This window comes from Schistocerca nitens, chromosome 10, assembly GCF_023898315.1.
Source record: "Schistocerca nitens isolate TAMUIC-IGC-003100 chromosome 10, iqSchNite1.1, whole genome shotgun sequence".
Classification (NCBI taxonomy): Eukaryota; Metazoa; Arthropoda; class Insecta; order Orthoptera; family Acrididae; genus Schistocerca; species Schistocerca nitens.
In genome coordinates this window covers 146,375,831-146,388,356 of record NC_064623.1, presented here as the reverse complement: position 1 = coordinate 146,388,356, position 12,526 = coordinate 146,375,831, and the positions used below count along the sequence as shown (strand labels likewise).

The following is a 12,526-nucleotide window of genomic DNA, read 5'->3' as shown; positions in this document are numbered from 1 at the left end:
AGATGGTGGAATGGCGTATTCAAGCTGACTTCGGTTTCAACCTGGCCAATGTCACTGTTTGAAACAGGACATGATACAGTGCTTATATGTATTCGTTGAGGCACATTGAAACCATTTGCAACATATAATGTAACTGTAGCTGCATCATACCAAAACCCAGGCAATCATTGTAGGCAAAACCACCCCTTCCTTCCGCCTCCTTGATTTCTATCTCACCATCTATGGCCGTCCTATCGCCCTCACTCCCACCCTTAAGTGCCTTGACGTCACCCTCGACCGTCGCCTCTCCTGGACTCCCGATCTCCGGACAATCCAAGCCAAGGCACGCTCCCGACTCCGTCTCCTCAAGCTCCTTTCCGGCCGTACGTGGGGTCTGGACCCCTCCACCATCCTCCACACCTATAAATCCCTCATCCGCCGTATCCTTTGTTACGCCCATCCGGCTTGGATCTCCGGCCCCCCTACCTTTTATAAATCCCTCCAAATCCTTGAACGCCATGCTCTCCTCCTCGCCTATCGCATCTGTCTCTCCTCCCCCACGCGGATCCTGTACGATCTCCTCCCCTTCCCCCACCTCCTCCTTTTCCTTGAAAGGATACGGATCCTGTACACCTCACGCAAACTCGATCCTCCTCACCCGCTAGTCTCCCCCATCCTCTCCCACCCCCGCCTGCTGCCGCGCCTGCATTCCCACGTCCCACCCGGTCTCCATCTCTCCACCCTCCTTACCCTCTCCCAAGGTGGCTTCCCCTCCCTGATGATGTCCTCCTCCCCTCCATCTACCCCTCCTACCAACTTTGATCCTCCCCCCCCTCACTTCCTGTGTCCTTTCCTTTCGGCACCCTCCCTCCCTTCCCTTCCCTTCTCTTTCCTTTTCCCCCATCTCCTCCCTCCTCCCCTCTTCCCCCGGGCTTCCCCTCCCCCTTCCTCCCTTTCCCCTATCTCCCCTGCCCTTGGCATCTGCTCTCCCCTCTCCCTCTCCCTCTCCCTCTCCCTCTCCCTCTCCCACCCCCCTCCTCCTTCCTTGGCAGGTCCCCGCACTCGTACACGGTTAGTGAACATTCGCGCGCCGGAGATCGACGCCTCGTGTTCTGTTTGTGTCGTCGTTTTGTGCTTAAGTGGTTCCCGTGTGACAATATTCGTCTCTGTCCAAGTGTCTGAACAAATTTTATCTTGGACTGTGTACGCCCGTGAACGGCTCCATGTATTTTAAAAAGTGGTTGTCTCCGTTTCTATGTCCACCATGTTTTTCCTCTCGATGTCTTCATTTATCTCTTGTGTGTTTCTCTGAGGCCAAAGAGCGGCGTAGCATGCTGCTGCTGGCCTACCTGTACCCAGGTTTGAAAATAACAATAAAGAAAAAAAACTGCATCACAGAGTGCATATATAGAGTGTTTTATTGTAGATGATACAGTGCTGTAGTTGAAGAGTGCACAACGATAATTGCCCGGGCCTTTGCGTCTCCTTTGAGATAGAATTAACTTATTACTAAGTTGGCTGCAAATTCCGTCATACACTAATGTTGGATAACCATGCTTTCCAAACCGCGCAATATCTGGAGATAACTGTATGACACATATAGCTCCGCCACGCTAATTTTCACTCGAATATGCACAGATTCAGTACTAAAAAAATATTACCATCGGCAGTCATGACACAGCTACATCCACACGCTACGCTATCCTGCCTGCGACTGTCTCCTTTTGGTTTCCTCAGCGAGAAGAAGACAGCTGATGTAACTTGTCTCATTTAGCATCCACGCACGCAACTACAGACAGCGGTGCATGGCGACTCAAATCAGAACTATTCCTATGCATCTTCATATAGCGTGTCAAAAATCTTACATGACCAGTAACAAATGGCATTATCTTGCATTATTGTCAAAATAATCCACATGGATATTTAACGCCACATGCTCCATTGTCAGAAAATTTCCAGGAGAGATATTTTATTTGTGCGTTTGCAGTACTAGAAATAAATAAATGCTGTTTTTATATTTCCTGATATGTGTGCATCTTTGAGATGACCTTGGCCGTGTTTCTCCGAAAACTAACGAACTGACAGGGCTGTGATTCACTTTTTGCGTTATTGACGTATTAGTTACGGTGACACAATGGATGCTGATTATGAGCAAAGAATGAACATTAAGTTATACTTTAAGCTCGGGAAAACCCCTAGTGAAACGTGAACAATGATTCAGCAAGCATATGCACACGTGGCACGTTCCAGGAGTCATGATTTCGAGTGGCACAAAAGGTTTAGTGAAAGCAAAGATTCACTACAAGACGATTCCAGAGCTGTTCGCCCGCGTACAGCACATACCGATAAAAACGTGGAAAGTGTAAGGCAGTTCTTGTAAGAACACTATCAAGTACCTGTGTGTGCGACTTCAGAAGAACTTAATTTGAATCGTGAAGATTTAGGAAACGGAAATTTAAAGCAAAGCTCGCCCCTTACACACTAACAGACAAAATCCATATAGATGTAGATGTAGATGTAGCTTGTTTGGTAGCACTTGCTCATTCCCAACCTCCATTGCTGCTAATGAACGTTTGTGGTCAAAGACACATGAATTATTTATTGAGACCTCCAAGAAGAGAGGCATTCCGTCCTTGACTCGGTGCCAAGTTGTTTAGGAACTTTTATTACAGAATTTGAAGAAGTTATATCATAATGAATTCTTAGTGCATTGTACACATCTTATACAGTCCTGTAGATCTCCTCACTGGTGTATTGTCGTGTTCCTGAACTGCTGTGTCACACTCGTTGTAGTTGTTATATATGTACAGCTATTTTGTCTCCCATATCAACAAATGAACATGTGAGTGCGCTTGATGTCCTGTGGCAGGCTTTATGTGGGCCCAATGTTGCTGGTATTGGTGGCGCACCCAGACGATGTGCAGCACATCCTGCTGACGTCAAAGCTGGTAGACCGTGGCACCATCTGCACCAATGCCATGCGGATGTTCGGCGGCGACGGGTTAGTCACCATCGATGCCAGCCGGTGGAAGGTGCACCGAAAACTCATAAACCCGACGTTCCACTCTGAGGTAAGTTAACCAGCCTAGGTAAGCTGCTGGAAGACCTAATGGGTTCACAGGAAGCCCACAGGCAGCTCGGTGGTGAACCAGTCTAACTTTCGTTGTTGGAGCTAGTAATCTTCCGTTATTTGTAAGGATTTGCAAGGATAGGCAAAATACACAAGACAGAAATGAAAACAATCGGAGCTCGTGAAGAAACTTTTATTCACACCCTACAGAGATTGAAGATTGTTTAAGATCAAAATCTCAAGATCATATTTCAGAGGACTGATACCCTTCAACTATACTGTTATTGTCATATTCATCATATTATAAGCATAACACGTAAGCTAGGAATCCAAAATAAACAAGTTAAATTTCTTACTACAAAAACATAGTCACTCTGGTCGAGATGAAAAATACTAGGTTTGGGGCTTAAGTTCGTAAGAGTTTTTGTTTTTAATTTTGGTATTCCAATTGCTATGGACTTATTTGTCGATTGTCATTTTTTATCTGTAGTTCACTGTCGCTTTTTGAGTTTACATGTGATCATTTTGTCGTTTGGAGGTAATGAGTGGATGAACAGAGGATTAGGAACATTTCCGACTTGTTATTTTTGTTTAATTTCAATAGAGGGGTGACAGCTGGGGAGGAACCCAGAAACATTTTCAGGGTGTATGGGGAAAAATACCATTGGACGGACGACGACAAGATAATGGTTTTCTCGTTTTAAGTAATATCGTTTTGACGTTAGTGACTCTCCACGTTTAGGAAGATCATTGGGGCTGGATAAAGTTCGTTTAAACGCATTAATCCACATCAGTGTATGCGAAAAGTGGAAAAAGTCATGAACTTTGATCAGTCCGCCATCGTGCCATATTTGCATGCAATGGCGAAGGTTCAGAAACTGAGTATATGATTACTGCTTGCTCTTAGGCAGCATCACAAAAATGAGCAATTGACCATTTGTGCATTTTTGCTTGCTTGTCGTCAATTGGCTTGTGAACAACAGTGAGCATTCCTGTCATTTCTTGGTACTGGGGATAATGCTCGCATCCTTCTAGACAGACAGAAAAACACTGTGCAGGAGCTGGGCAGGGAAGTCACTCCTTACTCATCCTATTCACCTGATGTTGCGCTCTGGGATTTTTCGTTCTTTATCAAATATGCTTCAAGGACTTTTCAGGATGAAAATGCGCTTCGAACATGGCTTGACATGTTCTTCACCTCAAAACCAAGTGCTTTCCACAGTCGCGGAATAGAAAAGTTACCCCAACGTTTGTAGGCTCTTGTAAGTAATATAGGAAAATACATTATTGGTGACTCTGTTAATGCATATCTGTGGTGCAAAAGTGTGATACAAGCAGGCACCCATGCCACAGAGATGCACTCGTGTTTGCACAGCCAACTGAGCGTGCTTGAAAAATTGTGGTCTTCCGAGTTTCGGGATGATCCTTTGATAGAATTGGCACATAAGTTCGACGTGCTTCTAAGATTGTGCAGCGATGTTGGTGTCAGTTGTCATGCGATCATAATCGCACTGCAGATGATGTTCTTGACATCCATGTAGCACAGACGTACACCATGATCATTGTACTGCAAGAACAGTAGTAACACATTGTACAGCTACCACAGCACAGATAAGAGGGCTTGGGGGCTAAACGATGGTAATATGAACCATGTCAAATCGGTTATTGGCAGTGAGACCACAGGCACACACACACCTCCAGCATCTCTTCCTCTCACGCGATAGCACGGAAGTGCACGGCTTGACTGGTGGCGTCAGAGAATCGCATTCGAGATGGAACGACGCGCCGTGGTCTTCAGCAATGAAAACAGATTGTGTCTGCATGCAAATGATGGTCGCTTGCGCTACGATGTACACCTGGTGAGCGCTGTCTCTGAGAATGCATTCGTCCAAGACACACTTGTCCCACTGCCGGCCTGATGGTGTGGGATGTGATAAGCTACAACCCCGTTCACTTTTGATGGTGAATTGCTATAGGATGCTAACCAGCGCTCGGTGTGTGCATAATATTGTTACTAATGGTCTTTTGCCATTTTTGCAATACAAAGGTGATGCGTTGTCCCTGCACGATAGTCCTTCCCCAGATACTGCCCATGAACTGCAATGTGCTCTGTAAAATGTGCAGAAACTTCTCTGGAGAGCAATATCCTTGGACTTTTCTCGAATGAGGCATGTGTGGAATATGATGGGACGAGAGGTGATTTGCGTGATGGGTCAGCTAACAACTGTTTCACAGCTGAGCAGGCCGAGCAAGCGTAACGTATCTCAGGACGGAACTGGCCATCTGTCCTGTCGGCTGGATGCCTGCATCGGGGCTCAAGGCAGCTACACCACATACTGATTCGGTGTTTCAGTATAGGTCAATATGTGGTACCTCATAACTGCTTGTTCTATTTATCTTTAATTGCAATCCTTTCGTATGCTGCGTATGCACTGTTGCAACAATAAACCTTGCGTGAATTAGAAACCTCTAAAAGACTGTAATAATCTATTTTTTCTGAAAGTGTATATTAGAAACTACAAAGGACGCAAGGTAGAACACTGTGGTACACAATTCCTATTTCCATGCAGTTTGCAGTGCATGCTATGGGATAGACAACTGCTGGTGTTACAGATTCTGGAGGGATTTCTGGAGGCTTTCCACGATGGCGGTCTCTTCGTGTGCGAGCGGTTCGCCAGGACCAGAGGTGCAGCTACTGAGGTTCACCCTCCAGTGTTGCTGGCAGCCATCCGCAACTTCAGCAGCACTATCATCGGCGTGAACCTTGACCTTCTCATGCCAGGCGCCTTAGCAGAGGAGGAGCTCTCTGCTACAATGAACTATGGTGTGAGCATTGTGCAGGTAAGATGGATTGAAATAGTGAGTTTACCGACTCGCATTCCAAGAACGGATCTGTCTGCTGTCGAAGCTCTTTATGTACCTCTTGAACCACCTTGTGATTTGTATCGTAGGAAATACAGTACATTGTATCGCATGGAGTGTGTTAATCGGACATACAGATATCTTCAGGGGTCCCCAGCGAAACTTTGTTTCCCTATACAAAACAAAACGACCTTTAAAGCGGAATTTTATGTACTCATACTACAGGACGATTTTTCCCACAGTGCACAAATTCTAGAGACTGATCGATGGGAGGGCACGGAAGAAAAAGGATCTAATGAACTTATATCCGTAAATGCATGATTTCAATGCTGGAGACATTTTATTCAATCATACACTGTTATAGAGAATGTGATCTACCTCGCGCGGGACCATCCAGCCACAGTTACAGTACGGATCGTTCTGTTTTATAGGTTAGTATTGTTCATCATACATCATTCCGTAGCACCCTCTCCTTCCATAGTAATGGCTAATGTTGTATCCGATTCACTTCTCTTGCTGACTCATCTTGTACAGGGTGTGATAAAGCATTGTACATATGGTTCAGTATTCGAATCGAAAGCTTGATTGACGTGGTGTTTATTTACATAAGGGCAAATGGCAACGGGCGGTGGGCAACAAGGTTGTATCGGGAAAATTACCCCCGCCGATAACAGTCACGGTATTCAATGTTTGGAACAGTGTTTCGCCGTTTGTCTGAGATAGCATCATTTCAGGAAACAGGAATTCATGAAGGAAGTAACCGAAATGTCCGGCCACCAGACTTGGGGGGGAAATGTCTGTGGGAGGCTACTTCCACGTCAATAGCAGGTAATGGGTCCTCCTGTACAGGGTACTGTGGCACAGTCTCCACGACAAATGTTACTACCCTCGATTCTTATAGCGTGTGCAGGGCTTACTAGCGACAGATTTTCACATTTGGAGCAGTTTTGTCGCTGGTTTCTTGATCAGGCAACGACGAATCTAAAACTTTCGTCATCCATCCTATTCACAGACGAGGCCAGCTTTACATGGAGTGGTACGTTCGACATTCATAATTTTCACCTGTGGGATAGTATGCAGCGCCTCCACGGTATGGTGACAGCGAATCATCAGCATCGGTGCAGCTGTAATGTGTGGGCTGGGATAACTGGCGACCATATTTTGAGACCAGTCTTCTTTCCACGTTCCCTAACAGGACGCAACTATCGGCGTTTCCCGCGGGTGACTTTGTATCACCTGCTGAAGGAAGTGCTATTGATGGTTCGGCCGGCCTGAGTGGCCGTGCGGTTCTAGGCGCTACAGTCTGGAGCCGAGCGGCCGCTACGGTCGCAGGTTCGAATCCTGCCTCGGGCATGGATGTGTGTGACGTCCTTAGGTTAGTTAGGTTTAATTAGTTCTAAGTTCTAGGCGACTGATGACCTAAGAAGTTAAGTCGCATAGTGCTCAGAGCCATTTGAACCATTTTATTGATGGTTCGAAGGGTTGTGTGGCTACTACATGATGGTGCTCCAGCCCACTTCTTCGTTAAGCAAAGAGAACGGGTATTCATCGATTTGTGGGCGATTAGAATAAACACATGGGTCCACAACTGCTACACCTGCTATGACTCAGGGCACCCAGTTAAGTGCCGTGGGCTAGACGAAGCAGTCCACTGCAAGTGCTCCCAACTTGGACACATTCATACCGACTGCACTGATAAGGCGGTTGATGGCGTACCATGTATGTACAGAGACCGCACTTCCAACAAAGCAGGCGATCCTGAAACCCTACACACAAACAGTTACATGAAAAACTGATCTCTAACACAGACCACGAAATATCAAAACTGTGCTTACTAAGACCACGACATGCCAAGAGGACCTTCATTCCACGTATCTTGACAGCGCGTACGAAGACATTCATCGCCGGAAACATAACCCTCCAGCTACTAGGGCGCGCGCAATGGCATGGCGGCAACAAATGGGCTTCCTCCAGGAGACGTTCTATGATAATGAAATCCTACCGTCATTGGTTGCCAACGACGCGGTTCAGCGACATGACAGACAACGAACACATCGACCTACTGTGAATGCAAGGTGCCATGGACTATGGGGTAGTAAGGCACCTAAAACGTGAAATGTACCAATGAGCCACCCCGCAGATATACTTATTTTTGAGAACAGAAGAACTGGAACTAGAATTAGTTTGTAATGGTAGTGGAAAGCGTAGATATGACAAACAAGAACAATATGAAATTAATGACGACATGTACACCAACAACTACACAGCTCACGAAACTTGCAGACCCTCAGCGATACACACAAAACACAGACATTTGAACAAGCACCGTCAGACAACACAAACGTGACACACTGAAACACAACAGGGTATACAACACAAAAATATCAAGACCACATCAAACCAGTGACGTTCAGCTCAGGATGGTTGTCAAACACAAATAACGCAGCACACAATATCACAACACGTAAACTGCTTGGAAGCGAAGATTCCAGAGGAACACAGACAGACAACCCAACACAACTTCAGCTACAAAGCTCGAACGTAAACAAGAGTGCAACACAAAACACGAAATACAGATACCCATAACACAATCACAGCCCTAGCAGACTGCAAAAGAATGATCAGACCCAGAAAAGGAACACGGAACTTGGGGAACAGACGAAATTTTGAAGTTGGAAGAAAATATACGTCTTTCGAGAATAGAAAACAGAGACGCCTTCCAAACAGCACTGCAACTTTTGATTAGCATTGGCAACTGAGAAGGTGCCACAAAATCCTATGCAACGACCGAGCAGGCTGAAAGTATTTTGCTGAAATCAGACAATATACCGACAGACATTAAAGAACTAACTGCGTTACTATACAAAATCTGCACGAGAAGGGGCGAAAAGTTCACTCTAGAATATGTATGCAAAGACTTTACGAGGGCCCACGGACGAGTATAATTCGATTACAGTGAATGAGCCACGTGCGGCTGGCGTTCTTGCCGCTCATAACTTGATGTCGTGTAATAGCGGTAGTGGTGCCTTCATTCCTTCTTGTGTTAATGGTGCCACTGAGTTGCTAGTATTGTTTGTCCGCGAGTGGCAGCAGCAGTGGTTATCGATAGCCAGTCCTGTGGTACTATCTTTGGCGCCACAGCTAGTATTCCAGGTCGTCGTGTGTGACCGGCAGCTCGGCGAGGAGGTCCACAGCGCGAGGGCAGGCTGGGACTGCTCGCGGCGTGCAGGCACTGTCGGACCGAGGGGCTGTAGCCGGCAACAGAACCCAGGGCGTTTGAAGTTGAGTGGATCACGTCCAGTACTGAAACCTCCACTGTTCGAGATCTCACTGTTGTTTGTGTGTTGCTGCTCCCAGACCAACCGAAACGAGTGGTGTCTGTTTGGTTGGCGGAAGCTATTAGCTGCCTTCTACTCGTTGATGTTAGTTTGGCTTCAGTATTGTTCTAATTACTGAAGTGCAACCAGCGGTATTTTCTGCCTTGTGGCCGCTAACGCTCCAGTTACCTGACCTGGAGGCTAGCGTACTTTCCCGGCAGTGTACTTTTCCTCGGCGTGTTGATGCTGTCCGACATGGCGTCTAGTTCGACATCGTCTTGTACTGTGGATATGTTTTCGGAGGTATACGTTCGTTGTAATGTTTCCTTCGGCCTTGGGTGTGTTTCTGAAGACGTGGTGCAGTCCATCTCTTCGCCCTTGCCTAAAAATACTCCATCGCTGTACTGGTGATCAGACGTTAGGCGGATTGGTTAGTGGATCGGTCAGCGTTTACGCTACCCCTCATGTGAGTTGCCATCCTGTTACGTGAGTACTACCTCTTGGCTGCGTGTCTCACCGCTTACACAGCTGTAGTCACCCTCCTTAGGTCGATCCAAGGAGCACTGTCTGTGGATCAATCTGTCTTATTTGGACAAGTGGTCATAATTGTTTAAAATTTACTCTTATGTTTTAACATGTTATTGCCTTCTCCTCTTGTAATTCCAGCCTTCAGTCATTAATTGTTTCTAACATTGCTTGTGGCCTTCAGACCCCAATCTTAATCAGGCCTTCAGCCGATAATTGTTTGTAACATTGCTTGTGGCCTTTAGCCGACAAATAATTTTCAGTTGTGTTTCAGTGAGGCCTTCAGCCGTCACTATGGCTTGTTACAAGTTTTTAAGATTATTAGAAAGGGTTTTAAATTTTTGAAGTGTAATTGTCCACGTTATTGCTAATTCAGGCCATCAGCTCTTGTGTATTCTGAAATTGCTTCTGGCCTTCAGCCCACGAATAATTTTCAACATCCTTAATCAGGCCTTCAGCTGATGATTTTGTGTAACATTGTTTGTGGCCTTCAGCCGATAAAGAATTTGCCTTCAACCGTTACTATAGATTGTTACCATTTTGATTGTTAGGAAGAAAATTCTTGATACACTCCTGGAAATGGAAAAAAAGAACACATTGACACCGGTGTGTCAGACCCACCATACTTGCTCCGGACACTGCGAGAGGGCTGTACAAGCAATGATCACACGCACGGCACAGCGGACACACCAGGAACCGCGGTGTTGGCCGTCGAATTGCGCTAGCTGCGCAGCATTTGTGCACCGCCGCCGTCAGTGTCAGCCAGTTTGCCGTGGCATACGGAGCTCCATCGCAGTCTTTAACACTGGTAGCATGCCGCGACAGCGTGGACGTGAACCGTATGTGCAGTTGACGGACTTTGAGCGAGGGCGTATAGTGGGCATGCGGGAGGCCCGGTGGACGTACCGCCGAATTGCTCAACACGTGGGGCGTGATGTCTCCACAGTACATCGATGTTGTCGCCAGTGGTCGGCGGAAGGTGCACGTGCCCGTCGACCTGGGAGCGGACCGCAGCGACGCACGGATGCACGCCAAGACCGTAGGATCCTACGCAGTGCCGTAGGGGACCGCACCGCCACTTCCCAGCAAATTAGGGACACTGTTGCTCCTGGGGTATCGGCGAGGACCATTCGCAACCGTCTCCATGAAGCTGGGCTACGGTCCCACACACCGTTAGGCCGTCTTCCGCTCACGCCCCAACATCGTGCAGCCCGCCTCCAGTGGTGTCGCGACAGGCGTGAATGGAGGGACGAATGGAGACGTGTCGTCTTCAGCGATGAGAGTCGCTTCTGCCTTGGTGCCAATGATGGTCGTATGCGTGTCTGGCGCCGTGCAGGTGAGCGCCACAATCAGGACTGCATACGACCGAGGCACACAGGGCCAACACTCGGCATCATGCTGTGGGGAGCGATCTCCTACACTGGCCGTACACCACTGGTGATCGTCGAGGGGACACTGAATAGTGCACGGTACATCCAAACCGTCATCGAACCCATCGTTCTACCATTCCTAGACCGGCAAGGGAACTTGCTGTTCCAACAGGACAATGCACGTCCGCATGTATCCCGTGCCACCCAACGTGCTCTAGAAGGTGTAAGTCAACTACCCTGGCCAGCAAGATCTCCGGATCTGTCCCCCATTGAGCATGTTTGGGACTGGATGAAGCGTCGTCTCACGCGGTCTGCACGTCCAGCACGAACGCTGGTCCAACTGAGGCGCCAGGTGGAAATGGCATGGCAAGCCGTTCCACAGGACTACATCCAGCATCTCTACGATCGTCTCCATGGGAGAACAGCAGCCTGCATTGCTGCGAAATGTGGATATACACTGTACTAGTGCCGACATTGTGCATGCTCTGTTGCCTGTGTCTATGTACCTGTGGTTCAGTCAGTGTGATCATGTGATGTATCTGACCCCAGGAATGTGTCAATAAAGTTTCCCCTTCCTGGGACAATGAATTCACGGTGTTCTTATTTCAATTTCCAGGAGTGTATTTGTTAATATGTAACTACCTTCCTCACTTGTAATTGAGGTCTTCAGCTGTTGTGTAGTCTGAAATTGCTGTTGGCCTTCAGCTGTTAATTGTTTGTAACATTGCTTGTGGCTTTCAGCCGACAAATAGTTTCAGTTCTGTCTTGATAAGGCTTTCAGCCATCACTATAACTTGTTACAGTTATCAAGATGGTTAAAAGGGTTTGGGGTATTTTTAACGTGTAATTGTCCACCTTACTGGTAATTCATTCCTTCAGCAGTTGTGTATTTTTGAAATTGCTTCTGGCCTTCAGCCGACGAATAACTTTCATCCTTCTTAATCAGCCCCAGCCGTTGATTGTGTGTAGCATTGCTTGTGGCCTTATGCCGACAATAACTTGCAGATCTTCTAATAGGGCTTTCAGCCGCCAGTGTAATAAATTCTTTTAAAAATTGTTGAGAGGTTTTTTTTTTAATGAAGAGTATGTGTTTTCTGTGCAACGAACGGCGACTGATTAGGCCCTGTCCACACCTTTCCTGCTTTCCGTAAGTCCCACGTCTCAGTGAAGAGAGATCTAAATGTCTTGATGTACCCGACATCGATGAAACTCTTACATTTGAATGCAAACAACCAGACACTAGTTAGTATGGAGTCATTGAAACCGGTGGATGAAGCGCGCAAGGACGTGGTCTGCTTGCAGGAACCCTCCACCAAGAATAGCAAACTAGTAGGTTTTGACCACAAACAGACCTTCGTAATTACATCCAATGCGTTGCTATCGTTGTCACAAATCGAAACTTT

At 47.0% G+C, this 12,526-nt stretch overlaps 1 protein-coding gene across 4 annotated transcripts in view; it reads left to right on the top strand.

Moving 5' to 3' along the window:
* LOC126210333 (cytochrome P450 4c21-like) overlaps positions 1 to 12,526 on the top strand; it is a 145,700-nt gene that overhangs the window by 64,198 nt on the left and 68,976 nt on the right. For all 4 annotated transcript variants that reach the window (XM_049939537.1, XM_049939539.1, XM_049939538.1 and 1 more), the window contains exons 3-4: positions 2,849 to 3,050; positions 5,663 to 5,890. In XM_049939537.1, the coding sequence (XP_049795494.1) occupies positions 2,849 to 3,050; positions 5,663 to 5,890 (430 nt within the window). The remainder of the gene's footprint in view (positions 1 to 2,848; positions 3,051 to 5,662; positions 5,891 to 12,526) is intronic.